Genomic DNA, 27,018 nt, shown 5'->3' with positions numbered 1-27,018 from the left:
AACTTTTACCCCTTCACCCTTCCAAATGTGTACACTTTTTTGCAACCCAGCTTTTCACTGCTTGCTGAACGCTCTTTTTATTTTATGTATGGTGTTTTAGAAGTCGCGCCACCTTCTGACGCTGCAGAGCAGTGGGGTCCCAGCGTAGAAGTAGAGGTGTTCTGCCTGCGCTGCAGTGTCCCAGGCTCGCTGAGTCCTGCCAGCTCCCTCTGCAGTGTGCCTTAGAAACCAAGCCAAAGCAGCACCATGCCGAGCCGTATAAATAGAACTGCACGTGGCCACGGGAGCAGGAGAGCCCCATCTGCAACCACCCACAGCCCGGAGCAGCAGAAGCTTAAGAAGGCATTCTGGCAGAGACGCCATCTAGCCATGTATGCAATTCTGCCGAGTTACAATGGCATTGATGCCCCGAAAGCTCTGCTTTTACTGCACTGGCCTATTCTGATTTTGGTGTTGAGGTGGAGGATTTAGGGCCAGTACATTAAGCATGTCATGCAGTGAAATGAATGTTCAGTCACAGTAAGTTCTCCAAAATCCCCATCGAGTCCTCTGGGCTCACAATGGGTGCCAACGCTGTCCTTCCTATACTTGTAATAGCTGACTTGGCGATGATTCCACTGGCGTGACCGCAGGGGTGGCTAATGTTTCCTGAAGACCCTCGCACTTGCTTTATGGGGTGGGGGGAGGACTGGGTGCACTGCAATTACCGGGTTCCGACGAGCGTGCAGGCGCGCAGCTGGGTTTACGGTTGCTTATTGTGTGGTGAAGGATCCAGGGGATCATCAAACTTCGATGAGACCCCCCCCCCCCCCCCACACCGCCTGTGGATGGAATCCTGCAGCTGATTGCATAGACCCTCCTCCCCTTTCCCCCAAATAAATATCAACTGCACTGGTGGAAAGTGCAGCATCGCCAAGGAGATGTTCTCTATAAAATGGAGCCTTTTCGGAGCAAGAGATCTGTGGCATGCGTACCAGTTGCTGTTCATGTTCTATGTTGAACTGCCCCCTAAAACTCCCCTCCAATATGCCGCTCTCCTACCATCCACCGGAAACTCTGCCTCCACCCTTAAAGAATGCTGGTCTTTCATGTCCTAGCTAGGCACGGTTAATCGTACGCTCTCCCGTCCTTGGAAGGCGCACTGCTAAAAGCATTTGTAGGCTGTATTCAGTCAGCTTCCAAAGCTACACATCGATCAATCCAGGCATCGTGCTGCGCAAGGAAGTGCTTCATCCAGTGATCAGTCGGAAGTACCAAGAGGCGCCCCTTCCCATACCCAGGAGGGTCCTTGCCCATTGCACAGCCCCAAAACAAGTGTGCCTCGCACAGTTTTTCCCGGTGAGGGGCTTATCCCGCTGCCATCTTTTCATGCACTATAGTACAGGGAGGTAAGGAGGCAATTTGGGCAGGAATGACATGCAGGTGTTTCCAGAAGATCCTAGCACTGGCTTAGGAGAGGAACCATCTTTCCAGGTACGAGGAATCCCAAAATGTATCTGGTGGGCTTAGGGGGCACTCCAGTAGAGTAGACCACTCCACTATGCTGGATCTCACTAGTTGACCCCCCACCTCCCAGACAGCCTGCCTACATAACAAGGGTGTTTGAGGCTCTTGGGGTCAATCTCCTCAGCCTACTGTGGGATGTATTGACCCGCTCTGCTATACTATGCAGCCTCACTCTATCATGCGAGAAACAGTAAAATGGCGGCAAAACCCTTGTGTGCGCCAAAACCGCATTTTTTCAACACACAAAAAGATAGCTGCACAACCTGCCACCCATGGTGCATGTGTGGTGGAACAGAGCACATGCTGCATAAAGTGCCAGTGGGCTCCATGACAAGTAAACCTAGAGTATAGCGGGAGAAGCATCATTTTGCAAGTGAACTCTAAAATTTGCCTGTAAATGACATTTACTTTGCTGCTGAAACTTCAGAATGCCTGTACATAACAATTTACAACACTCAATCATGCTTGACACTAAAATTCATTTAATCTAATGAAGCACTGTGAATGATAAGGTCCTGAAATGTTAAGAGCAAAACGCCTTCTCAGCAAAACTGGATTGCCTGTGAAAGACCACTCCTGTAAAAAAAAATGTTTGTGCAGCCACGCTGGGCTACCTGTGAGTGACAGCCCCTGTGAAATGGGCTCTCTTGATCAAACTTTAAGGTTGTCTAAACTAAAGGTCTGCCAGATTAGCAAATATAAAAGAACTGTTGCTGAAAGGAACATGGATCTCAGTTTTGATCCCACAGGTTTAAATCAAGAATGTAAATTATAGATGTTATCTGATGCAACAAGTTTGTTTTCTGCTGGATTTCAGGTCAAGAAATTAAGAATTAACCTAGGATGGCTGGGCCTGGAAGGGGTTGAAAAACAGGTTTCCACCCAAGGGGAGGGCATTGCTCTCAGCAGATGCTCACTGACACATAATTGTGGGGTATGCCAGACTTGTGCCTGCTGCCAGGGACCGAACAATGGCAGATTCTCCAGGCCAGGAAATGGACATGTCAAGTGGTCATAAACTAGGCTTGCAGAAGGAAATCCCAAACGTGAGGGGCTGCTCCTTGCCTCCAGAGACAGACAAAAGGCTGACATCTGCTGTTAACGAATATGTAATGAACATTTTTAGAGATTTGTAACTTGCTATCGGAAGTGGTGAAAAATATAAAACTGGCAGATTTGTTCATCTAATTTTTGGCCGTACATTTGAAAAATTGGTGGAACTGTAGCATATTCTGAACAGGAATGGCAATATGTGGTTATATGGAAACTGTATTTATGCTAGAATTAAACTTTGCACACACATTCCTATGGTAAACGCGCATATTTGTGGAAATTTGGAGACATTTTGGAAAATGTTTTCATGGCGAAATGGACAAAATGCGGCAGAAAGGCGAAACAAGGTCTCACAGCTGTGGGATTTTGATGAACAGATACTCCATAAAATATGTAATCCTTGTATGTGATTTTTGTAGAGGTTACAAATGTATAAATATGTATTTAGGACAAAATTCGATTTTGATGCTAGGGGAGGTTTCTAAGTATTGTAAAAAATCAAAACATAAACCTGACATCATCTGTCTTTGATCCAATCACCCGGATGCAAGGCGGAGATGAGGCTCTGATCCAATCCCATTTCACAGGAGCAAGTTTAGTTAAGCCAGCCCATACACCCATTTGCTTATGTCAGTTGACAGGATAAATAGGGACCTCTGACAACACATGCACGCGCTCTCTTCTGATTCCAGCGAAGCATTTTGATCCAGCATTCAGCATCCAGCCTTCAACATCTTTCTAGATCCAGATGCCAAGGATCAGGCCAAGCAGTAGCTGAACCATTTTCAGCTAGGCCTCAATCCTCAGCTAATCCTCACAACTCAGTGAAGCACTGTGGTGGGGGGGAAGCATCCTGAAACTATCTGGCTTGCTACCATAAAGGCTTGCCTGCTGAACTTGCCATCCGTTGATCTGAAATATCCAGAAACAAGAAGTGCAGATCCCGTGCAGTTCCGGTGACCGGCCTAGCTGATGTGCTGTCCTTCCCTGATCCACCTGATACAATTGACCAGAACTTTGACGGTCCAAAAATCTTAAATCCCATTAGATTGTAAGTATTAACGGGACGCTAGAGAACTATTGCATACCTTGTGTTAAGACGGATTTCTGAGCTCTGTCCTGGAGGCGCAGAGGTTCAGAAGGCCAACCTAATTACTTGGAACAGGGTAACCTCTGGACAAGCCAGACCAATCAGGGTAGCGATTGCGGTGGTCAAGACTAGGTCTCAAGAGGGGTGAGGGTGACTGAAAGCCCACAATGAGCACACAAAGCAAGGACACTTACAAACTACTCCAAACAGGTGTTCTATTAAAAATATATACACATTTATTCCAAGGCCTTTGTAACAATGACCGTAGCGAGAAATCGCGATAAAACTCTAGTAAACCAACCCATACCAAACCAATACAATATATATACAAATACAAACGTTTCTAAAGCGTTAGATGCACGAAATGTGTAGTCCACCTAGAAGGAGAGGAAAACTGGCAGTGCGAAATAATGATTAGACCCAGTCCGCCTTCAGAGGCACCTAACTAAAAGGAAGTCCAAGCCCTACGAAGAGTAGAGCCTTGTGCTCAAGTACCTGCACACGCTGGTGCCAACGGGCAAAAAGGGGAGTCTCTTCGAGGGAATCGGGCAGTTCAGTTCGGTGCACAAAAGAAGAACAGAGGTCCGCGACTCAAGCGCAGCCTCCACTGTGGGCAGAAGCAGAGCGCGAGTACGGAAAGGCGTGCTGTTTGACACAGCAGGGAAAAGCTATGGGCTCCTGCAGGAGGGCGACCAGTTCCTAGCTATGCTACTCACCGGTCCCCGATGCAAGCAGACCCAGGCTTCTCCGCGTCAGTTTCAGTGCTGGCAGGTTCAGGGGAGCAGGGGACATCTCGTCGTGTAGATTCTGCAGCAGCAGAGTTGAGTTAAAGATGTCCCAAACGAAGTGAACCCGCACAGTTTGTTACCACAACAGGGCAACGGAGCGGCCGTGTGTATCTCAGCCAAATGTACACTACTCACTTCAGACATGGGAATGCCAAGTGTACGAATCTGTGAGAGTGACAAGGACTCGAATACAACACAACCTGGTGGCGGTTACAGAGCACGACTCCTGGGTAGGCTGGTCAGTCTGCTGAATGGCCCAGAGACACTTCTGAAGGCTTACGTGCAGGAGAAGGTGAAGATGCCAAGAATAGCTGTCCCCGCTATTTCAAGGGTCGAAGTACCAGTACAGGCCTTCTGGTTCGATCAGAGGTAGAAAGGGTTTCACAAGGCGACAGCAGTACAGAGGAACAGTCCTTCAGCGGGTCACCATCGATTCCTCGGTTCAGCCTCGTGGTTGCAGGATACTTGGCTCCTGTATTCCTTTGTTCGTGAGAACTCAGGAGATCGACATGGTAGTGGCGTTTCCAGCCCCTTCTTATCCACGGTTCCCTTCGCGCCAAAACGGAGGGGACCCAATGGGAGATCCGCTCATAAAACACTCACACCATACGTGGACCTATCACGGACCACGGTAGTCCCAGGCATTCACACCACCCTAGACTCTCTGGCACCCAGGATGTGTATTGGGACCAGACATCCCAGCCCACATCCTGGAGGCACAAACAAGGCCTGTAGAAGCCCGCGAAAGCATCTGTGTTTCGCGGGAAAGTACATGCCCAAATAAGGAAGGCCCCGGGTCGGCTCGACCTGGGGAAGGTGAAGGGGCAAGACGGTCAGCGGACAGGACAAAGGAGCCTCGTGGTCTGGTCCTTTTGGGAGCCAGGCCACCATTTTGGGCTAAGCGCGAGAAACGCGCTTAAAACGCCAAATGGGGCTCAAAAACACAAACGATCGCTGCCACCATTCCCGTCCATGATTCACTTGCACTGATCAGTTACAATCCAAAAAGAGTATCTAGGGCCTGTAGAAGGCTAGGGACCCAAGAGAGCAGTAACTTAGCTTACAGTGCCCTCTTGTGTCATGTTGCATGAAAGCTGCAACATGATAAAGAAACTACGGAAAACAGCGTTTCCCGGTACTGACTGTCTTAAGGGAATGTCAGTTTCCCCGTAAGAATGGAGCGAAAGCCCAGAGGAGTACGGCAGAAGGCTGCACTTCTCTGGCAAAGTCTAGATCATGGTGAAAACAACAGCAAAATGTTTAGGGGTTGCCACATGGAAGGAAAATTACCCACAATTAAGAAATCTTTCCTAACACCTTGCCTTATCTTGTTCCACCCTAATCTATGAACTATCATTACTTTCATAACCACTAATGGTGTCGAAATCTTTAGTGCTATCCTATACTGTATATTTGCTAAAGCGTCATTTTCATAGTCATTTTTATTTGTGTGACTCTTGTCCATAAATCTCACTTCGAGTGTTTGGACTGGTTCCGCCGGGGAAGGCGCTGGGATCTGTAACTGAAGTCATGAATCCGTCTCAGAGCTTACTTCGTCCCAACCCGGTTGTCTAGTTTGAATGCTCTAGTCTTGAGTAAAAGCATATTTTCTGGTTTTAAACTCAAGTTCTTGTCCAAATTCGTGGCTTTATTTTCGAAAAACGCCTCTCGCTAAAACCTCCAACTCCCTCAGTTTTAAAGATAGAAACGAAATTTCAACTCGCACCGATACCTAACGTCCTTAGCTATCTCCACAATTAAAAACCGCATTGCGGAACATTTGACCCATTTTTTTCAATATTGCATAGTAAAAGTTTGCCGCAAATTTGCAATTTCAGCCAAAGTACACGTTTCTTTTTTTGCCCATTTCAAAGTGCTTTTTCCATCCCATCCTGATCTGAAGTGTATATTGTGGTTCATATTATAGCCCCGATTTAGTGTTGCTTTCTTTAGAATTTGTCTCCATTTTGGCATTTTGACCATTTTGTAGTATTTCACCAAGCCATTTTCACCTGTCATTTCAAAGTGTCCTTTGACAAAATGAGCTTTTCTCTCTTGTGTAGATGGGAGGATTGCCTATAACTCTAGACATTGTATTTCATTCCCAAAAACCTGCTGATTACTCACATTGGTGTAGGATTGCTCGTTTGTATTTAAACAAAACTTTGCAGAGGGAACATTAACCTAAACGTTCTCTGTGTGCAAAACAAACTGTTCTTTTTCCCTGTGTTTTTCTATTTTACCTCCTTATAAGTAAATTCAATTGCTATGCTTATTTCTGAATTGTATTGTCACCCTTTGGGTGATTGCTGCCTCATATACATATCTATAGTAAACCTATGTGTGATTTGAATATTAAACAAATCTTTACATTTGCCAACTAGCCTGATTCCTGGTTCAGTGTGACCTGGGGGTATTTTGAGAAGGGTGTGATATGAGTGGTATATCATTCAGAATATTGAACTTCTAGACAAAAATAAATAAGGGTTTAATCTGCGCACTATATGCTAGGCGAGGCTAGGGTGTGTGCCTGATTAAAATCCTTTACACTACATCCTGGTCTAGCACCGCTCACATGGTGCACTGATGCATGCCAGAACACTTATTTTATTTGTTTTCTTTCTTTTTTGGCTTTGCAGACAGCTGTAGTGTCTCAAAGCGCTTGGAATGCAGCTGTTAGTATGTTAGCAGTGTATAATTGTTTCCCCACTGTATTCTTCCCCCTTAAGTATCATAGATTGTTTGACCATGGTGTGTACAATATTTTTTATTTTAATTTTATTACAATATTTGCCCAGGATCACACACTTGCGCTAAACAGAGCAGCAGGGATTTTAACCCACTCTTTCAATTTGGGCATGGCCACTTTCTTCCAGGTTTACAAATATTTAAGTTTTGGGTGTCAAAGACCTACAAAAATACCGTCCTGTAGAGTTTACTTGCAAAATACCCAAATTGCATAGTAAAGCATCATGACAACATGTAAATACTTATAGCAGCATGTTGGGGCAAAATAATATCACTGTATGGTACCTTTTATTTTCCACATCCTGATTGGAAAACGTTAAGATGCAAAAGAAAAATATCCTTATTTAACCTTTTATTTTCAGCGCTTTTAAAAACACACAAAATAATAAGTTGTGCACATGACAGACGATAGTGGACACACAGACAGTCAAGGGGGTGCGAGGGGAGGCATGACACGGTAACGGGGGAAGGGGCACAGGCAGTCACGGGGGAGGCATGACACAACGGTAACGGGGGGACAAGGGAGCATGACACAGTAACTGGGGGAACACAGTCGCGGGGGGAGGCATGCGGAGGTAACTGGGGGCAACAGACAATCATGGGGGTGGTACGGGAGGCATGGGTGGCGCGCAACAGTCACGGGGGGGCATGACACTGTAACAGGGGCATGGGAGCACAGAGATGGTCACAGGGGGATGGAGGGGGGAAAGAGGGGGCACAGAGATGGTCACGGAGGGAGGGGAGGCATGACACTGTAACGAGGGGCAAAGGGGCCCCGACAGTCATGGGGGCGGAGGGAGGGGAGGCATGACCCAATGGTAACGGGTGGCATGGGGGCTACAAATAGTGACAGGGGGACGAGCTATGCTGCTGTTGACAAAAAACTTGTTTCCCAGAGTCACAGCCCCTCTGAGACACACAGGCTGCGTCGACAACAGTGTTGAGGAATTCATCATGGACGCATGCTCCAGCCTGTTATGTATAGTTTACAACATTCAACTAAGGACATCTAAGCAAACTTTACTTTTTAGCATATCAAGCTAATAAACGTCCAAGGGGTGCTTTATTGTGTTGCTCCGAGCAACACAATAAAGCACCCTTTGAACGTTTAATAGCTTGATATGTAACTTGCTCCCTTTAACTGTCATAGATTTCTAAGGGGACTCGTGGACTTTCAGTTGGGTATTCCCCATCATGCATAAAATGGGTTATGCTTCTGATGACCAAGCAAACGTGTTTCCCAGAGGCACAGCCCCCCCTTGAGACGCACAGGCTGTGTCGACAACACTGTATTGTGGAGTTCATCAGGGACACAGCCTGTGTCTCAGGGGGACTGTGAGTGTTGGAAACGGCCAGTTGCTTGATCATCCGACCCGAGCAGATAGATTTGCTTCGGAAGAAACCAAATACTTTCAACTGGTTTAAATTACGTTTTTCTCTGACAGCCTGGACTATGCGAGATTAGATCAGATAGCGGTCTGGGCTGTCGGAGAGAAAATAAAAATGCAATTGAAAAGCGCCAGTAGCAGAAGGGAGGGATGCTTACCTCGCTGGTGTCTCTGGTGTCACCGCTTTTGTGGCCTCCTCTCTCAGCTTACTCTGCAAATGAAAAAACGCAACAGAAGGACACATGCGTTTCTGGAAAGGTTCTAGTGCTGAGGGGTGGGTTGAGCCCTGGATTAGGATACATGTCTCAGACTGGCAAGGGAAGGGTCTGCTTGCCTCCAGGTAGGAGCTTGCGTGCTACAGTGCCATCTAGTGGTGGAAAGTGTGTGTGTGTGTGTGTGTGTGTGTGTGTGTGTGTGTGTGTGTGTGTGTGTATATATATATATATATATATATATATATATATATATATATAATTTTTTTTAATTAATACACACAGCGTACATGGTGCGCAGTAGAAACAAAAATCATCCGTATTTCCTATAATTGCATGCGTAAATAGGCATGATACGCACCTTATCAAGAGGGCTGGTTGCTCGCTAACTGTGCTGTGACCTTCATGGGCACAGCAAGTGACCAGAAAGGGTTCTGGGAAGGATAACTCATGTAGTGACCTTATTGAGTAAATTCTCTGAGTACGTTATGTAATCAATAAGCGAGACGGCCTCATGAAATTCCACTCCAGACCACCACAAGACACTAGAATCCTGCAATAGCTTGCTGTGCTTTGGCAGCTTTCGGCAGTTTCCTCTGGGATGGACAGGTTTACTTGCAGGTTCAAGACCATGATAAAATCACCAGCCCAGATAATCTAGTGATTGATCTGTTGTATTTTCCTAGCAACTAATTCCAAAAACCTGGGTCTTCTCCATTATTTGTGTACGTGTTTATTATCCCCAGCATTCTGCCCTCCATGTCAATCTTGAGTTTTTATTGTAAAATGAGCAGACCCCTGTTTGAGGGTGGCCACTTATCTAGGATGAGTAATATGTCTGGTCCGTGTATTTTGGAGAGAAAATACCTCTGCCACCCACATAAACGTGCCTCTTTTAAAATCACCCTTCTTGTTTGACCTACTCAATGATCTGTATAGCCTCAAGATTTTCAACCCTTGCGTTTTCCAGTTCGAAATTGTTCATTCCTTAGTTGGGGACAATAGATTTGTAACCTTTGCAGGGCTTAAAATGTGCGCTCTAACCTATCGAGTTCTGATTTGATCTTGGTGCCTATTAAATGGTGTACTTTGTGCTTGTGGAGAATCGAGGGCACTGTTTATGCTTAGCGAGCAGTTTGCAACTTGAAATGTTTGCCCCGTAGCGTTGCATATATCCATGTCTGAATAGTGTAGCCATTTTTCCGTCATTTTAATTTCCTGCACTACTTCCATCAGCATCAAATATCCTACATTTTTGCCTGTCACTCTTTAATGAGCAACATATTAACAAGTAGACTGAGAATTCAATGTAGCAATCCACGTCGCTTTCCCAAACTAACTAGCTTTTCACTTGAAGGGTTGTTCAACTCCATGACTCTTCGCTGAAATCCTGAATAGTTATCCAGATATGCCCATTAATATTCATGAGAAAAAATAGGCATACATTTAAACTCCTGGTATGCAAATGTATCTCCTGAATATTAATGAGAGGTAGCTGGAAAATCTAAAATGTGTCCAGCCCTTGAGACCTGAAATTGGACAACCCTGACTTGAGCAAACAAATATTCTGCATTTGGCACTGCGGGGGCAACTAGGCGACCATTGTATGTTTGCTGCCTTCCTTGAGGTTTGTAGCATCCTTGTGTTGTGTTAATGTTTCTCAACTCTGCTATATAGGATTTATGGAAATACCCCTGAGGAAGGACGTTGTTTAAATCAAGTTGCAATCGCCCAGCCTCGTATAAGAAGTCGGGCACCCTCTCAATTATTTGTATACACACCTCACACAATTTCTTACTTGCCAGGAATTGATCATCTTTTACCAATGGCTGGTGGCGAGCACAAAATGTGTGGCCTGTATATCTGTTAAACTTTTTTTGAGGTACCACAATGTGACCCCATTGAGGAGTGGCCTCTTCAGGTTCCTCTACGTCCTGCGAGTGTGTTCAGCTTTTCTTTAGTCTCTTCACTTTTGCTAGATTTAATATTGCAGAACTCATTCCAATATAAAGAGCCGGAAGGCTTCCTGAGTTGTGACCTAAAGTCTCAGTATATTGACCGATTGGGATTTGCTTTCCAAAGTTACTTTTCAACTAGCTGCATTAAGCAATGCAACACTGGAATTCAGAATTCTGATAAGTGTCTTGGAGGAGCACCCATGGGGGTCCTGGAGTCCAGCGAACTGTGGGAATTTCCTAAAATAAAATGCTGGTATACTGGGGTATTATGTAGTAAATCATACACATCCATTTGATTTGCATACAGAATTGTACATTATAACTACTTGTATGTCGACTCCATACTTTGGGAGTTCCTGCCAAGCGGGGATGGGACTGGAGCCATCACTTCCCCTTGAAGAATTTTATGAGCAGGGGGCAGGCGGGGTGGGACTGTCACATGTGCGTACTATGACCGCTCCCTAGTCCCGGCCTCCTCCGCCCCTTTCCCTTCATTCCCTGGACCCAACCCCAGAGAGGACTATCTTACTAATTTTAGAGGGGATGGAGGGCAGTCGTATAGAGGAAAGGAGACTTGGGCAAGGAGTACAAAAGTCCCTATGGGACGTTTTTCTTGCTCCTACATGCTTTCCCTGTTCCTCCATACTTTTAGTGAGTACAAAGAACCGCTGAAACTCTGGGAGGATGGACGTTAACGGTTTCCGAAGATATTTCTTAGGGAGGCTTGCCTGAATACAGCATCGGGCCAGAAACTGGAATCTAGCAAGTAGTGTTTACAAAAAGGTGACAGTATGGCCCAAATTGCTCCTTTTTGCATATGGCCTCTCATGGCACATGACTCTGAGAAGCCTGCGGCTTCTGTGCTTTTTGTTCCCGTCTGGTGCGGGTGCAGACCATGAGGTGGGATCTTGCCTTGCACTTGGTAGGTGCTAGAAAATGCACAAGCCAATCCACCTGGCTATAGTCTTATGCTTCTTGCTTAGTTGCCTGGCTGGACTCCACTGAACGTGACAGTCTGTCCGAGGATCTTTGAGGCCCATTCCTCTCAAGATACAACCTCAGAGCCCTTCAAACATAAAGACAGTGGAGCATTCGCTCAGTCTTTCTGTTTGGGGATCAGGAAAGGAAAGGAACCTGGTAGAGATTGCCTGGTTCATGTGGAAGTCTGGGACGAACTTCAGTAACGAAGGCTGAGGTCCATAAGACAGTTTATCCCTGTGCACCGGGTTCTTTGACGGACTCCCTGATTGGGTGAGCTGACGTAATTGCCACGAGAACCTGTTTTCCATGAAATGAAGTGCAAGTCTGTCACTGCAATAGGCTTGAAAGGCTTATGCGCTAGAGCCGTTAATACTATGTTAAGATCCCAGTTCGAAATCGTCCATTGTGTCACTGGGAACAGGTGGGAAATAACCCCTGAAATGGTGTTTAATTATTGAATTAGAGACTCTACTCGTTCCTTGTTTGGGAGTTAGCTTCCAAGAGCCGCCATGTACGTTCTGTCTGATAACACTGGAATGCGTACCTGAATGAACCAACCTTGCTAAGGAGAGCATGTCCTCGAGGCCTGCAGGGGATCTTTTGTTGTTTGCAACAACCCATGGAAAAATGTTAGCAGTTTACCCTTCTATTGTGCTCGCATAGAAGGCTTCCCGCCAACGCCAATACTTTAAGATTATAATCCGACAAGCCAAGGTTATCATGACTGATCCGTTTTTCAGGTGTCAGAGCGCCAAGGTAAGTGATTCTTGGCAAGGATGTGCAGTGCAAGCAGTAGATTGCACCTAATACGTATTACTGTTGTTGTTCTGAAATGTGGTAAACTAGGGTTTTTCTCCCCTCGCAGGATTCTCAAACTTAGGTGGCCTCTTCACTGTGCACCTAATACGCATTACTGTTCTGAAATGTGGTAAACTTGTGCTTGCCGGTCTCTTCCTGTCTGCGTGCTCTCGCATCATCTGCCCCCCACCCCCCCCCCCCCCGCACTCCCTCCATGGTGCTCTCTATCTCGCCTCTCTTCTCAAACTGCTTCTCTATTGACTATACTGCTCTCCTCACTAAATCTGGTAGGAAAAAGTTAAAAAAGGACATCCTGGTCTCCAACCCAGGCCTCCCCATCGCTGACACCTAAACTAGTGCCTGCTCTAAGGAAACTCTCACTGACATCCTCTTTTTCGTGCCTTTGTCTGACCTATGGACCCTTCATATGGTCTCTGTGCTCTCTCCATTTTCCTCTTCTCCCATTAATGGCGGCACCCGTTGTCCTCTTGGCCCCCTTCCGCTCCTCTAAGGCCATCATTAATGTCTACGTTAATGGGACCGTCTTGGTCCAAGGCCCTCAGGGCAAACCTTCAGCTCTTTGATAGACGCTTCCCACGCCTCATCAACTTCCTTTCCTCTCCTGCTGTCCCCCCTCCTCTGTCCTCGGCTACCTTGCCTCTACCCTCCCTCCCTGCCCCCTCTTGTGCTCCTTCTTCACCTCCTTCTGCTACACCTCAGCAGGGCGTACCTCTAATCTGTACCCCTCCCCGGAAGTCCTTCAAGGATGGCAACCTTCTCCACATTGCCACTCTTAACTCTCGCTCTGCCATCGAGCATTCCTCTGACATCTGTCACCTTCTTGAGGAACTGAACCTTGACGTCCTCGGTCTCACTGAGACATGGTTCACGGCCAGCTCTGTCACCAGCTTTGACACACTCCTACCTGACGGTTACAAGATCCTCTCCGTGCCCAGGCCCAACCGTGCAGGGGGGGTGTTGGCCTTATCTTCCCTGAGTGAATTCCTGCCACTGTCACTCCTACGCAGAACTACTCTTTTGAATGTCTTGTCTGCCGACTCTCTCTCTCTCTCTCTCTCTCCTAGCCATTCCCTTACCGGGGCTACTATCTATCGGCCACCTGGTCAAATTTCCTCCTTCCTCTCTGAGTGGGCTGACCTCTCCTCCTCACTCCTGTCATCTACCACTCAACTCCTCCTTCTTGGTGACTTCAACATCCACCTGGATGCCTCCTGTCCCCCGACTGGACTCTTTCGTGACCTCTGCGACTCTCGCTCTCTATTCTCCCGTCTGGGCCTACTCATTCTGCAGGGCACACTCTTGATGCTCTGATCTCTTCTGACCTTCCCCTCTCCGTCCCTCTCTCTACTCCTCTCTCCTGGAGTGATCACGTTCTCCTATCCTCCCACCTCACCCTCCCTACCCCACAGGCAAAGCCACCCTCATCACTGCCACCCACCTTCTCGGTCATCCGACCCATGAAGCGCGTGTCAGTTGAGGCTTTTGATGCCACCTTCTCGCCCGAACCCCCCCCCCGCCTCCTTCGGCTGACTCCCACCCTGACGCAGCCCTCTCCATGCTCCACTCTAGTATATCTGATACTCTTGATATCCTTGCCCCTGTCATGAGAATCCGCCTGAAGCCCAAAGCCAAATGTAACTCCTGGTATGACTCTGATCTCGTCACCCTAAAACGCAAGTGCAGGGTGGCAGAGGGGAAATGGCGTGCTTCATGTTCATCCTCTGACAAACTGGCCTGCCGCCTGCTCCAAAGGCAATACCGTCTCTCCGTTCTCACCAAGAAGAGAGCCCTTATCCAAGCCCGCATCTCTGCGGCATCTAACAACTCGGCCAAACTCTTTAAAATCTCCAAGGAGCTTGCCAACCCTGCTGCAGTCTCTACCTCTCCTGTCCCCTCCCAGGCCCTCTGCACTGGCCTCTCACTTCATCTCTAAAACTCCGGACATCCTGTCCTCACTCTCCTCCCTCCCTCTCTTCCCGGCTCTTCCTCTGGCCCTTCAGCAGCCACCCCGCCTCCCTCCTTCTCTGCCTTTCCCCTTTTTTCTGCTGAAGAGGTTTCCAGACAAGTCTGATCTATGAAAGTCTCGTCTAAACAGGTTCACCCCTGTTCCTCAAACTATCAAGGACCACATTGACTCCCTGGCTCCTGCCCTGGCTGACTTTTGCAACCACTCCTTCGCCTCTGGAGTCTTCCCATTTCCCCCCCCCCCTCAAGCACTCCCTTGTGCACCCTCTTCTCAAGAAACCCTCTTCCAACCCCTCCTGCCCGGCTAACTATCGCCCAATCTCCATCACTCCCTTCCTGGGCAAGCTCCTAGAGAAACTGGCCATCTCCCAGTGTATCCTCCATGCTGAATCTGTTGGTAGTCTTCATGACCATCAATCTGGCTTCAGAGCAGCCAGAAGCACGGAAACTGCTCTCCTGAACATCCGTGAGGACCTGCTCTTGAACCTCGACTCCAACACTGTGTTCTCATTCTGCTCGATCTCTCTTCTGCCTTTGACACTGTCAACCATGCCATCCTGCTCAACCGTCTCCGTGATAACCTGGGTATCACTGGTCAGGCTCTGGCGTGGCTGACCTCTTTCCTTTCCAATCGACCCTCCCAGGTCAAACTTGGGTCCTTCCTCTCTGACATCTTTTTCTCCACCTGTGGTGTTCCCCAGGGATCTAATCTCTCTCTCCCTGGCTGTTCAACCAGTATCTGGAACTCCTTGCCCACCGCATCGCCGGCCTCTGCCCCAACTTTCAGTGCTATGCGGACGATACCCAGCTCATTTTCAGGCTACCCTCGGCCTCCTCCTCTCCTTCCCTCATCTGACTGTCTGCTATCCAGGAATGGTGTGCCGCCAATGACCTCTGCCTTAATGCCAGCAAGACTGAGATTCTACTCATCGGCACACCCACTCCCACCTTCCCTGCAGCTCTCTGGCCAGCCTCTCTTGGCCCTCTTCCTGCTCCTACCTGCAAGGCAAAAAACCTCGGGGTCATCTTTGACTCCACACTCTCCTTCTCTCCTCATATATCTGACGTCTATAAGAAGTCACACTACCAGCTGCACCTCCTCAGAGGTATTCTTCCCTTCCTCTCCTTCCCCCAGAAGCTCACTGTCTCCCGAGCCCTGGTTCTCTCGAAGCTGGATTACTGTAACAGCCTCTATCTAAATCTGCCTGCCTCCACTCTCCGCCCTCTGCAACTCATCCAGAACAGAACTGCGAGACTTGTCCTTGGCCTCAAGCCCAGGGACCGTATCTCTCAGGACTGAAATCTCTACATTGGCTCCCAGTGGCTGCGAGGATTAAGTTCAAAACCCTCTGCATTGTCCACAAGGCCTTCTGGGGCCTGGGGCCTAAATACCTTCAACTCTCTCTTCCTAAATATCTTCCTCCCCGAGGCCTTCGCTCATCCGTCTCCAACTCCCTCAGGGTCAGCCGCTTCTCAAAGCAACGAGCTGGGGGTAGATCTCTCTCTCCGCGGCAGGGGCCTCCCTCTGGAACAGCCTTCCTGCCTCCCTGAAACTTGAGGAGAACCATCTCAGGTTCCGGAAGCACCTCAAAACCTTCCTCTTTGCTTCTGCTTTCTCTCTACCTCTCCCCTGCTAAATTCTTCACTGAAACTGCACTGAATCTGCAACTGGGCCACCCTCACCGACCTGGGTCCTGGGCCCAGCCACTCTCCACTTGCACTGCCTCCCTGGCAACCCCTGCACTGTGGGACTGTCTCTGTATCCCTACAGCCCCTCCTTCCCAGCACTTGTCTGCACTTACCTTGCACTTGCCACCAGCTGGCCCTATTTATTTTTTATTCTACTTACTTTGTACTGCACTTCCCCCTCCCCTTCCACTTTTTCCCTTCCCCCCCCCTACCCCTGCACTTGCGCGGTCTGAATGTCACCTGGCCTAGTAGGATCGTTATCCGTCTTCCCCCCCCCCCCCCCCCCCCCCCCTCCCTGCCTCGTCGCGCCTTGAAACACTTGTGTATAGGAGCGTTACAAATGCCATATCATATCATATATTGGAGACCAAGTGCTGCTGTGGCCAATATGGGGGCGGGGGGAGGGGGAGGGGTTGGGTGTTTAATTAGGAGAATATCGCAATGATGGGAGCCCCGGAACATCCTCAAGACGCTCGGGTCCTGAGGAAGGGGAGGAAACGTGTAAGCAAATAGATTGCACACTGCGATGTGTCTATTCCCCCAGTGGTCCGGTTGCTTTCCCCTCCCAGGAATCACATTAATGACACTTGCCGTTAAACTCCGATTCTGGAGCTCCCTATTGCTGGGTTTTTGTTTTTTTGTATTTTATCCACGCCCCCCTCCTCCTTTTTCCTTTTTGCACGTGTTTTCCACGAAGCTAGGTCTATTTATATTGTCTTCAACACTGATTCTATTCTCCCCCTCATTTATTTGCCATTCTTTTCCAATTAGACAGGGGAGAATGTTTGCCTTATGGTGCCACTTTTGAGAGCAATTGCATCAATGCTCATTTGAAGCACTTGTAGCACCTGTGTCGTTAGTTCCATTCGGCCTCATAGCCTTTGAGTTTTGTCTGCTTTGTGTTACACATGGTCTTCCTTTACAGAGAAGATCATCAGTTTACGAAGTCCCCGGAGAGTTGTTTGGGTGGATGACACTTAGGGTGGATGACACTTAGGGTGGACTCTACTACTATTTATACAGTTTACCCTTTCTTCTTTAATACTCAGCCCAACTTAACAGTAAGGAAAGTGCCCCTGTGCAGAGACTGTGTAGTGACCCACACTGGGTGTCTCCCAGGTGTCTGTCTCTCTGTCTGTGTGTGTCTCTCTCTGCCCCCCCCCCCCCCCTCCCCGCCACGAATTGCGTTGGCGGGTGTGGGGCGGGTGGGTGGGTGGGGGGTGTTGGAAGAGAGAGAGAGAGAGATCGAGAGAGAGATCTTTTTTTCCTCTTCAAAACATAATGGTCTCGTCCCTGCTTGCGGAGTGCCCCTTTATTGAGTACCGACTGCTGTAATGTTTACTTTTAATGTTCAAAATGTGTAGTACCTCACTTGTTAAGAGATGAAGGGCCCAAATATTGGGGGCAATTGATGTCCTACAGCAACAATGAATGCACCAGTCTGACTGTTTTTATTTCTGTTTTTTTGTCGGCGTGACATGAAATGACTGCGGACCCAGAAGATTGGCTTGAGTGTGAGTGACGGTAATAAATGGAAGTCTGTCGGCCACAGGCAGGCGCTGGCCTCTGCCGCCCTCCCCGGGGATTACGCAAGCATGGCTTTTAATATCCGTGGCGTGCTTCTGATAGGCCTGCAGCAGGCTCCCGCATGAAACGCCGGCCCATCTCACAAGCCAGCACCACCAGCCTCTTATGCGGCAAACGCCCTCCAAGCTTATCAAGGCCACCTGACTGCGCAGAGCTCCGGCCCAGTGCTTTCATTTGTGCTGTCTAACATACAAAGTATAAATCGGAGTTATTTTGACCTAATGTCATTAGTGTAAGGTACACTGAATGAATACTTTCTGAGTAGGTTTTTTATATTTGGATATTGGGTGGCGCAGTGGCACAACCTAATGGTTAGATCTGGGTGAATGTACGAGGATCCCTGTGTTGGCGCCAAGGATCCCTCCAGGAGGGCTACCTAGAAAGGGACTTGAGACCTCTTGAGCCATGCCGAGCACCCTGACCATATGGGGGATGGCTCCAAAAGTCATGGCCTGGCAGCCACCTGGAGCATGAGGTCCGATTCAGAAAGCTCATGCCAGCAGTCTGATGCATCACAATGTCTTGCCCAGGTGATGTGCTCTGCCCAGGCTTCCTTTTGGTCTTTGCTACAACTGCTTGATGTATTTGAGGTACTTTTTTAATAATGCGGACCACCTCCGAATGCTTGGCACTTCAGAGATGCAATGTGTGTTGCTGCAGCATTCTGAACAGTGTCTGCAATTACCACCATGTAGTAATCGCCAAGAAATCCGTTGGCATGGTATGAGACGCTTGTCCTGCTTCTCCATGTAGTGAAAGGTTCAGACCACTCTGGGATGCTGCCACAGGCCTTTGCCTTGACTATTGTAATGGTCTACTACTGGGCAGAACCTTCTGCGCCTATTGCAATGAAGCTGCTAGACTCGACCTGACCTTCAAAGTGCAAGATCACACCAAACCTCCCAGGCTCATCAGAGGGGGCATGATCTACCATATCTCAGGCATAAACTACAAAATCCACCCCGGGAAAACACTTGGGAGGCTTTCCGAGAAGTAGACGACCACTCTTCTTCCAAAAAACACTTTAAAACCTTCCTTTTCAAGAAGGCATAGGATCTGATGAAAGCTAGATGCCAACTCCAACCTGGTGTAGGATCGCCTACCGCCGTACTCCCGCCTGCTTGAGTTCAGGTAAAGGCACTTGTGAGGTAACGTTCTGCACTTGCTACTTGCTTCACTGTTTTTGCACCTTTGTCTTACTCTTTGCTTTAATAAGGCGCCCCTCACACCAGCTTGCACTTAACCCATCAAAATGTTCCCTGAGCCTGTGAGAGATCGGGTTTCCATCCCCTTGCCATTTGCCCTGATGGGAATTCCGAGATGGACTGGCCCTACTCGGCGCATTTATAAAAACCTGATGAATAGTAGTATGCGACAAGATTGAGCCTAGATTCCAGGATCTGAACTGGGTCCATAGTAATCGATTTTGCATATTTTCGAATGATCCACAATTTATGCCCCTGGGAGGTCAAGTGATTTTTTTTTTTCCTTAGTTTTGAGGGCAGCAAGTTGGCGACCAATCGCATTCTCTGCCAGTGCATCAGCTCCCTTCTTTTTAGAAATGACGTAACCTCCAGAATAAAACTGAAGTAAAAAAGAAAACGTTTCCAAGTAAAGGACACCGCACCGGTGCGAGAGGTTTGTGTTCGGTCCTTCTAGACTAGGAGCTACTCATTAATCATGCAGGGTTTGCCTTCAGCTGCATGACCCCTTCCCTCCCTCTCACATGGAAGTCTTTTGCCCTTGCCAGAGATTGTTTCCAATTCACTGGGCTTCATGTGCAGAACGCGAGTCTGCCATCTTGGTGCCTTCTGTAAAGCTGTAAGCATTACTTGAGCCAGTACCACAACACCACAACCTTTGCCGTGTGCGACACGTGTGCATTCTTGCAATTTAAATACAACCATTGATTTTCTTATTTTAAAAACTGTACATAGTAGGTAAAAATAAGGGTTAAAAAAGTCGAGTCCCCTCTCCCCCCAAAAGAAATGAAAAGCATTAATTGCATGAATTCCAAAATAACAAATACACAGTTTAATTAAATTGCTTTTGTTTTTTAAAAAGAGTTATTTCCACACTAAAATGTAAGATTTTAGTATGACGTGGGGAAGCCAATGTGCGGCCTCGTGCTCTTTAGAGTAATTGAAGGTGGGCGAGGGGGGGGGTCACACACCTACTGTGGCTAAACCTGCTCACTGCGCGTTCTCGCCTCTTTGTGTGCGACTCTACAGACATTTTCATTCATGAATGCACCAAGCATATGAGGGTCTACCTCGTTATAAATGGCGAACTTCTTGGGTTCTTTTCCTGAAAATGCAACTTTCCAGCACGCTTACCTTACCCTGGAAGTTGTTTCACCTGGAAATCTTCTTTCGTGGCTTCTCGGAGCCCTAACCTTCATTTACTGGTACTTTAGCCCGCAAGCTATTGGCAGCATACGAACTGCTGGAGCAAGGGATGTTGCCTCATTGTGTCGGACACGGTGCTGATATCAAGCTACAACATTGTAACTGAGTAAGGCACAGTCTGGACGCTGTCGCAACTAAATATGGATGCGCTACTATTAGCCAATGGGTTGGATGCGCTACTATAAGCCAATGGGTTGTGCCGCAGCCATATCCAAACTGCTTCATGATGACCGTGATCCTGCAGTAAAACCTTACTTTGAATGTAAGGATCTTGCACAGCATGGGGTTTGTGAGCTTTGGTTTTTCGTAGACGTTCAACACGGTGCTATTTGGCTTGCTTTGGAAAAAGATGGCCTGGCAGTTGGGTTTTTGACTTGGGCAAGTCTGTTTATCGGAACGCTATTTGTTAGGTTGAAGTCCAATAGAAATGTATCAGGTGAGTAGATTCATGGTACCAGCCAATCTGCAATTTGACAGGGCACATTTCTTAGCAACACCGACAGTGCAAAAATGATCAGGATTTCATAAGCAGCTCACAAGTCATGATTGTGAGTAATGATAACTGCGCCTTAAACACTTGTACAGATGGCTCTCCGTGTAAGAACCAGCATCAATGTTCCTAAGAATGGTCGATTTAGGAATTTGAGTTAATATCCAGGTTAGAAATCAATTTGGAAACATCTGTGTTGCTTCGGGCTCACGCTATTTATTGATGGAGCTCTCAATAATGTAGTGATCAGTTGCATGCAGAATAGTTTCAGATGCCTATTCGTTTGGGTTCACTGGAATCTGGAGGTGCTGCTTCAGCAGTATATGGAGAGGATGCTACACAAGATGGAACTCAGTGACTTTTTGGGGGAAGTTCCAATATCATCATAAAGAAGCAATTGTCAAAGTTAAATGGACCTCGATTATCGTATGTATTACAGGAGCATCTTGCCAGGTCAGCCGATTGCCCCCCCCCCCCACACTACCTCTCAGCAACGCAGAACCGGCACATGACTGCTGCCGAGTATATTGTTTTTTTTTAACGTTTCTCCGCCTCCTCCATGGACCTAAGCAATGGCTGCCAGTTCACCTGTGTTCTGCTCCATGCTGGCAGATATTTCTCTTGGCTTGGAAGGCACGAATATCCATCCTTGGGTCTTCTCGGGGGTCTGGTGTGACTTTCTTCGGTATCTGTTTCTTGCCCTACCTCAGTAAGTTCTGTTACTGGTACAGGCCTCCAGTCCTCAGGCACTTTCCAGCACTCTTACTGTCTCCTGGTAGTTGTTTCACCTGGGCCTTTCGGTGAATTGAGGGAAATCTTCTTCCATGGCTTCTCAGAGCCCCGACTTTCATGTGTTGACCATTTCACGCAAGGTTGGATAGGTATTCCCTATCGTAGTGGATATCATGAAAAGGGGAGATTTCTTTGAGCAACGATTCTGCCACAGTGTGTTGCTTCCAGCGGTTTCTGGGCTTGGTGGCTTGTTTTTTCAGTGCTGCGTGAACAGCTGAAACATTTGCATCTGTCTTTTTGTTGGGACTCGGTCCACTCATGCTTGTCAGCTGGGGGATGCTGCCAAACTCGTGAAGAAAGTTTAGCCAAGAATGCCCCTCCCCCACTGCCAAATGATCGCTACAGATTACCTTTCTTTCCTTAGCTCGGGAACCACTCTTGACATTCTCCATATTCAGGGTCTTTGGGCCCTTGAATGCCAGCTCCGTATACATCTTCTGGAACTTCAGGTTTTTAACGTGCTTCATTATTCCTGTCATCGGATGCTCTTTGGTGCAGGGTCTTGACAATAGCATCAGTGCCATGTTTTTGTGGAAAAGCCAGGTGGGACTAGGGCTCCTCAGTTGGTTATGCATGCTGTTGAACTGTGGGAATGGGCTATTTCTCAGACGAACCATCATCTGGCCTTTCATCTCCCCAAGAGGGTGCAATCAGTAAGCGGACTCCCTCACCGGTTCGTTGACGAGCCACAAATGGACTCTGCCCTCTTGTGGTGCAGGACCTGTTCTTGCGATTTGGTGCTTCCTCAGTGAATGCTTACTTATTCCTTCTGAGTGCCAAGTGCCTTGTTTCACATCTGGTGGGAACCATGTTACCTGGGTGGTACGCTAGTGATTTCTTTGTAGGGGCACCACAATCCCTCTGCATGCCATTCTCTCCTTGAAATCTGATCCTGCCATACTTGCCTGTAACCCTTGTGGCCTTCAGGATTTCAGAGGAGCACCAGGTTTTTCTTTTAGTGAATAATTGTGTCATTTCATTGGGGTCTCCACTGGTTTTTCCCACCAGTTCGGGGGTCGCATCCGTCCTGGGATTTTAAGGTGTTCCGTTTGTCCTTGGTCAACCGAACTTTAAACTGGTGACCTCTGTAAACCTGTCCGGTTTCATGAGGACTGCCTTTCTTGTGGCAATCGTTTCATCCTGGTGATTGAGTTGCAGGTCTTTTCAGCCTCAGAGCCTTTTACAGTATGTCACACAGATCAGGTGGTTCTGCACACTCTGGTAGCCTCCGTTTCCATTAGACCTCCTCACCCACTGTCTTTCCAAACCACTCTATGCAGGCAGAGGAAGTTCCCCCCCATAAGTTTGCCTCATTAGCTGCCTCTCAGCAGGACAATCCTGAAGCTCCTACCCCCGAGATCCTGCAGGATGGTCCTGCCCGGTTGACAGGACATATGCATTTTGTTCTTCCGATTCAGGGTTTTTGTCTGGATCAGTTTGCATTCAAGACGATCATAGTCGTGTGGAAACCCATCAGTGTCCATATTTTGGTGGAGCCAAGGGTCTTCATGTTCCTAGGGCTTAAATGGCCTTGGTTGCTTTTCAGAAGCATGGCCCTTGGAGCGTGATTCTCGCGGCTGCGATGTGGCCCTTGCTTTCTGTGAGCATTACTGTCGGGACTTTAGCGTCTCCCCCTTAAGGGAAGTCCTCCATACACCCGTCTAACTTCCCTGCTAAAGTAGACGTCATTTGCGCAGACAGGAGAAGGACTGGAGCGGCAATGGCGGGGTTGGTGCCTGGATGGGCGTGGCTGCTAGTGCTTGAAGAAACCATCCCGGAATATGGCTCTTCTCCCGACTAGCGAGAAACTTCCAGGAGTATGAAGCAAGGCAGAACTGGACTGGTGGACAGTAGATACTATGTGAATATGTTTAATATTGGATGTCATGGGTCATTTTAGAAATTAAGCAGAACTTATTTTGTGGGATTTACCAAAGCTTTAAATTCTTATTTCCATAAGAAACCGAATCATTGTAATTGTTTTGAAGTGAACGAAACCATGAAAACGCGTTTACAATTTTTTTTTTGTTCTTTTTTTTTTCTTGCAGATCTTCCAAGTGAAAATGGAAATTCTCTGAAAACGGATGATTTTCTTATAAAGAAGACTAAGAAAAAAAAGAAAAAGAAACACCGGGAAGATATGAGGGGGCGGCGTCTTAAAATGTACAACAAGGAAGTACAGACCCTGTGTGCTGGACTAACTCGTATCAGCCAAGAGGTACAGAGCCCAGAAGTAGTGAACGATGTTGAAGATGAGGAGTCCTGCCGGTACCTGAAGGACGAGCAGCTCTGCCGGTTGGACCTGGGCACTCAGGAGTACCGGGTGCCGCAGGGTGTGCAGATGCCGTTCATGTCCCATCAGGACCACTGCATCCGCACAAACAGCCTCAAGTCCGACACCAAATTTAGCAACCTGATTCACGAGGAACACCAGTCCAACGGCGGTGCGCCAGTCCTTCATGCCTACATGGACGAACTCTCATTCTTGTCTCCAGTGGAGATGGAGAGGTTTGCCGAAGAGTTTCTGGCTTTGACATTCAATGAGAATGAGAAAAACGCATCCTGCTATGCGCTTGCGATTGTTCATGGAGCTGCTGCGTACTTGCCTGACTTTCTAGATTACTTCGCGTTTAACTTTCCCAACACGCCAGTGAAAATGGAAATTCTGGGCAAAAAGGATATTGAAACCACCACGATTTCCAACTTCCACTCTCAGGTGAGGAGAGCACACGCTACATAGCACAGTGCAACACACTTATCTCCTCTAGTAGTGGCCTATCGCTGCATAGTGGGTGATAACTTTGTATTCAGAATATAATATTGCAGTCCTCCGATTTGGGATTTCAACTCTTGTACAAACCTGTAGATTGCTAATCCCAGCTGCATGTTGTGGATCTTGCATGTCATGCAGTTTTCAATGCTCTACATAAGGTAGTTCAGATGCACACAAACACCCCCTCCTAATATGAAGAATTTCCAAGGAAACTGACACACAAGGCTGATGGTGCCCTAGCACATAAAGGCTACAGTAGGGTCATTTGGTTAGAATAGTGGGAGAGAAAGGCAAGTTTAGCTCAGGATCTACTGATTCAGGTCATACATTAGTTTTCAAAAATGAATTTGCTGTTTGCTAATCAAAATGTTCTTGATTTGCAAACTTATTTGATTAGCAATTTTTGTCACCAGAAGTTATTGTGTACCCAAGACACAAAATGTGCATTAATTTAGCATTTTTGTGTACCTCTGAAATAAGATATCAGTGAGATGTTTGTCTGCAAACTGTAAAGGTTATCTACATGAATAGATGTGATAAAAGGGTTCTGAAAACAGTTTTCAGTGCAGAATGCTATGCAGCTGGGTACAGTCAGTGTTGCACAGGATAGTGTCCCGTATGCTTGTCCCATCATTTCTTGTGTAAGGAGAATTTCAGAAGTTTCTTAAATCCAAAAAGTTCACAATGTCATAGCTGGAGACTAAGTATACAAAGTATGGCATTGCAGCAAGTATGGCAATTTGCCAACTTTGGGGTGGACAAGCTGGCCCATGCCTGTCATTGATAACAGTTGTCAATAGACTGTTAAATACCACTTTCAGGGCAGGGCCAGTAACGGCCCTCAAACCCTATCCAGGTAGGCCCAAGCACAGCATTCCAGCCCTACGGACCCACAAAAGCAGTGTTTAATCACTATTAGTATTGCAAGCTGCTATCTGAGGTGCTGATACTTTTATTTATTTTTAAGGGAATCTGGCTTTGGGCAATTCATGCTTCCTTTAAAAAGAAATTACACGTTTTCGCTCTTGGAATTATCTATTTCAAGACATGGTGGTGGGCCATTTGGGGGGTTGGCTTGGGGTCTCTGGTGGAGATTCGAGTTGGGATGCCACCTTCCAAGGTGAAGGCTGGGCAGAGGAACAGTGGGCTGGCATGAAATGTGGGTGGCTAATTGTGGATCCTGCTTGCGTTCCAGGCCTCTTGATTGGCAGGCTCGATCGCCCAGGTGCTAAAAAAACAATGTTCGTTTATTCACTTGTAATCAGGATCGTAGAGCAAAGCAAGCTTTGGATACTAAGTGCAGTGTATGGTGTTGCTTTAGATCTGTAGATGTACATACTGGATGGAACTAATAATCACTACTTTGTGTGAACAGCTAGTTAGCTTTGTGTATTGAAAGCAAGTAAGAGACTATGCAGAGTGGATAGTGCCGCTGGCCAATAACTAGGCAAACCTGGTATACTGTAGTATGTGGATACCTCACTTTCAGGTTAGCGCGTATAAATCAACAGGGCGATGAGACCTGGTCAAGAAGTATGGGATCAGCTCATGGGTTGAGCACCAGTTGGACATATGTATCCATCTTGCAGGTTACAGAACTATGGTTTTCATCAGAACAATGTGGCCTTGTGATCATGTACTGTGACCATTCTGAGGATGTCTTGCCTTGTCCCCCAGAGGGAGACCTTTCTCAGGAGGCCAAGATGGTGCGTCTGCAGTACAATAATCCCCATATGATCTGATATGGCATTTATAACGCGCCTATGTTTCAAGGCTCGACGAGGCAAGGGAGGGGTCGGGGGGGGGAACAAGGGGAGACAGACAACGATCCTACTAGGCCAGGTGACATTCAGATTGTGCAAGTGCATGGGAAGGGGGAGGGGAAGGAAGTGCGGGGGTAGGGGGATGAGGTCTGTGCAGTGCAAGGGATAAGAGCAATAAACAAATAACAATAAATAAAGGTACGGCCAGCAGGTGGCAAGTGAAAGGGTAAGTGCAGACATATGGTGGTAAGTGCAGGAAAGGGGACTATAGGGATACAGAAACAGTCACCAAGTGCGGGGGTTGCCAGGAAGGCAGTGCAGGAGTGCGACTGGCGGGGGAGTGGGCCTGGGCCCGAGGTCCGAGGGTGGTCCAGTAACCAGTGCTGTTTCCGTGTCAGCAAGGAAATCCACAAGGGAGAGGAGGAAAAAAGGCGGACGCAAAGAGAAAGGTTTTGAGGTGTTTACGGAACGGAAGATGTTATCCTCAAGTTTTAGGGAGGCTGTTCCAGAGGGAGGCCCTTGCCGAAGAGAGAGCTCTACCACCAACTCGTTGCTTGGAGAAGCGACTAACCCTGAGGGAATTGGAGGCAGATGGGTGAAGAGCTCGAGAAGGAAGGTATTTAGGAAGAGAGTTGAAGGTATTGAGGCCCCAGGCCCCAGAAGGCCTTGTGGACGATGCAGATGGTTTTGTACTTGATCTTCGCAGCCACTGGGAGCCAGTGCAGAGATTTCAGTCCTGGAGAGATACGATCCCTGGGCTTGAGGCCAAGGACAAGTCTCGCAGTACTGTTCTTGATCAGTTGCAGTGGTCGGAGAGTAGAAGCAGGCATATTTAGAAAGAGGCTGTTGCAGTAGTCCAGCATGGAGAGAACCAGCGCTCTCGAGACCGTGAGCTTCTGGGGGGAAGGAGGGGAAGGAAGAATACCTCTGAGGCGGTGCACCTGGTAGTGTGACTTCTTAGAGATGTCGGAGCTGTATGGAGAGAAGGAGAGTGTAGAGTCGGAGATG

The 27,018-nt window shown here is 47.6% G+C and overlaps 1 protein-coding gene across 1 annotated transcript in view; it reads left to right on the top strand.

Moving 5' to 3' along the window:
* Window positions 1-27,018, top strand: part of RSBN1 (round spermatid basic protein 1) — a 136,993-nt gene that overhangs the window by 34,607 nt on the left and 75,368 nt on the right. The window contains exon 2 of the mRNA XM_069633364.1: window positions 23,523-24,190. Coding sequence (XP_069489465.1) covers window positions 23,523-24,190 — 668 coding nt within the window. The remainder of the gene's footprint in view (window positions 1-23,522; window positions 24,191-27,018) is intronic.

Source organism: Ambystoma mexicanum, chromosome 13 (assembly GCF_040938575.1).
Source record: "Ambystoma mexicanum isolate Mex_15411 chromosome 13, UKY_AmexF1_1, whole genome shotgun sequence".
Lineage (NCBI taxonomy): Eukaryota > Metazoa > Chordata > Amphibia > Caudata > Ambystomatidae > Ambystoma > Ambystoma mexicanum.
This window is presented reverse-complemented; position numbering and strand designations above follow the sequence as displayed.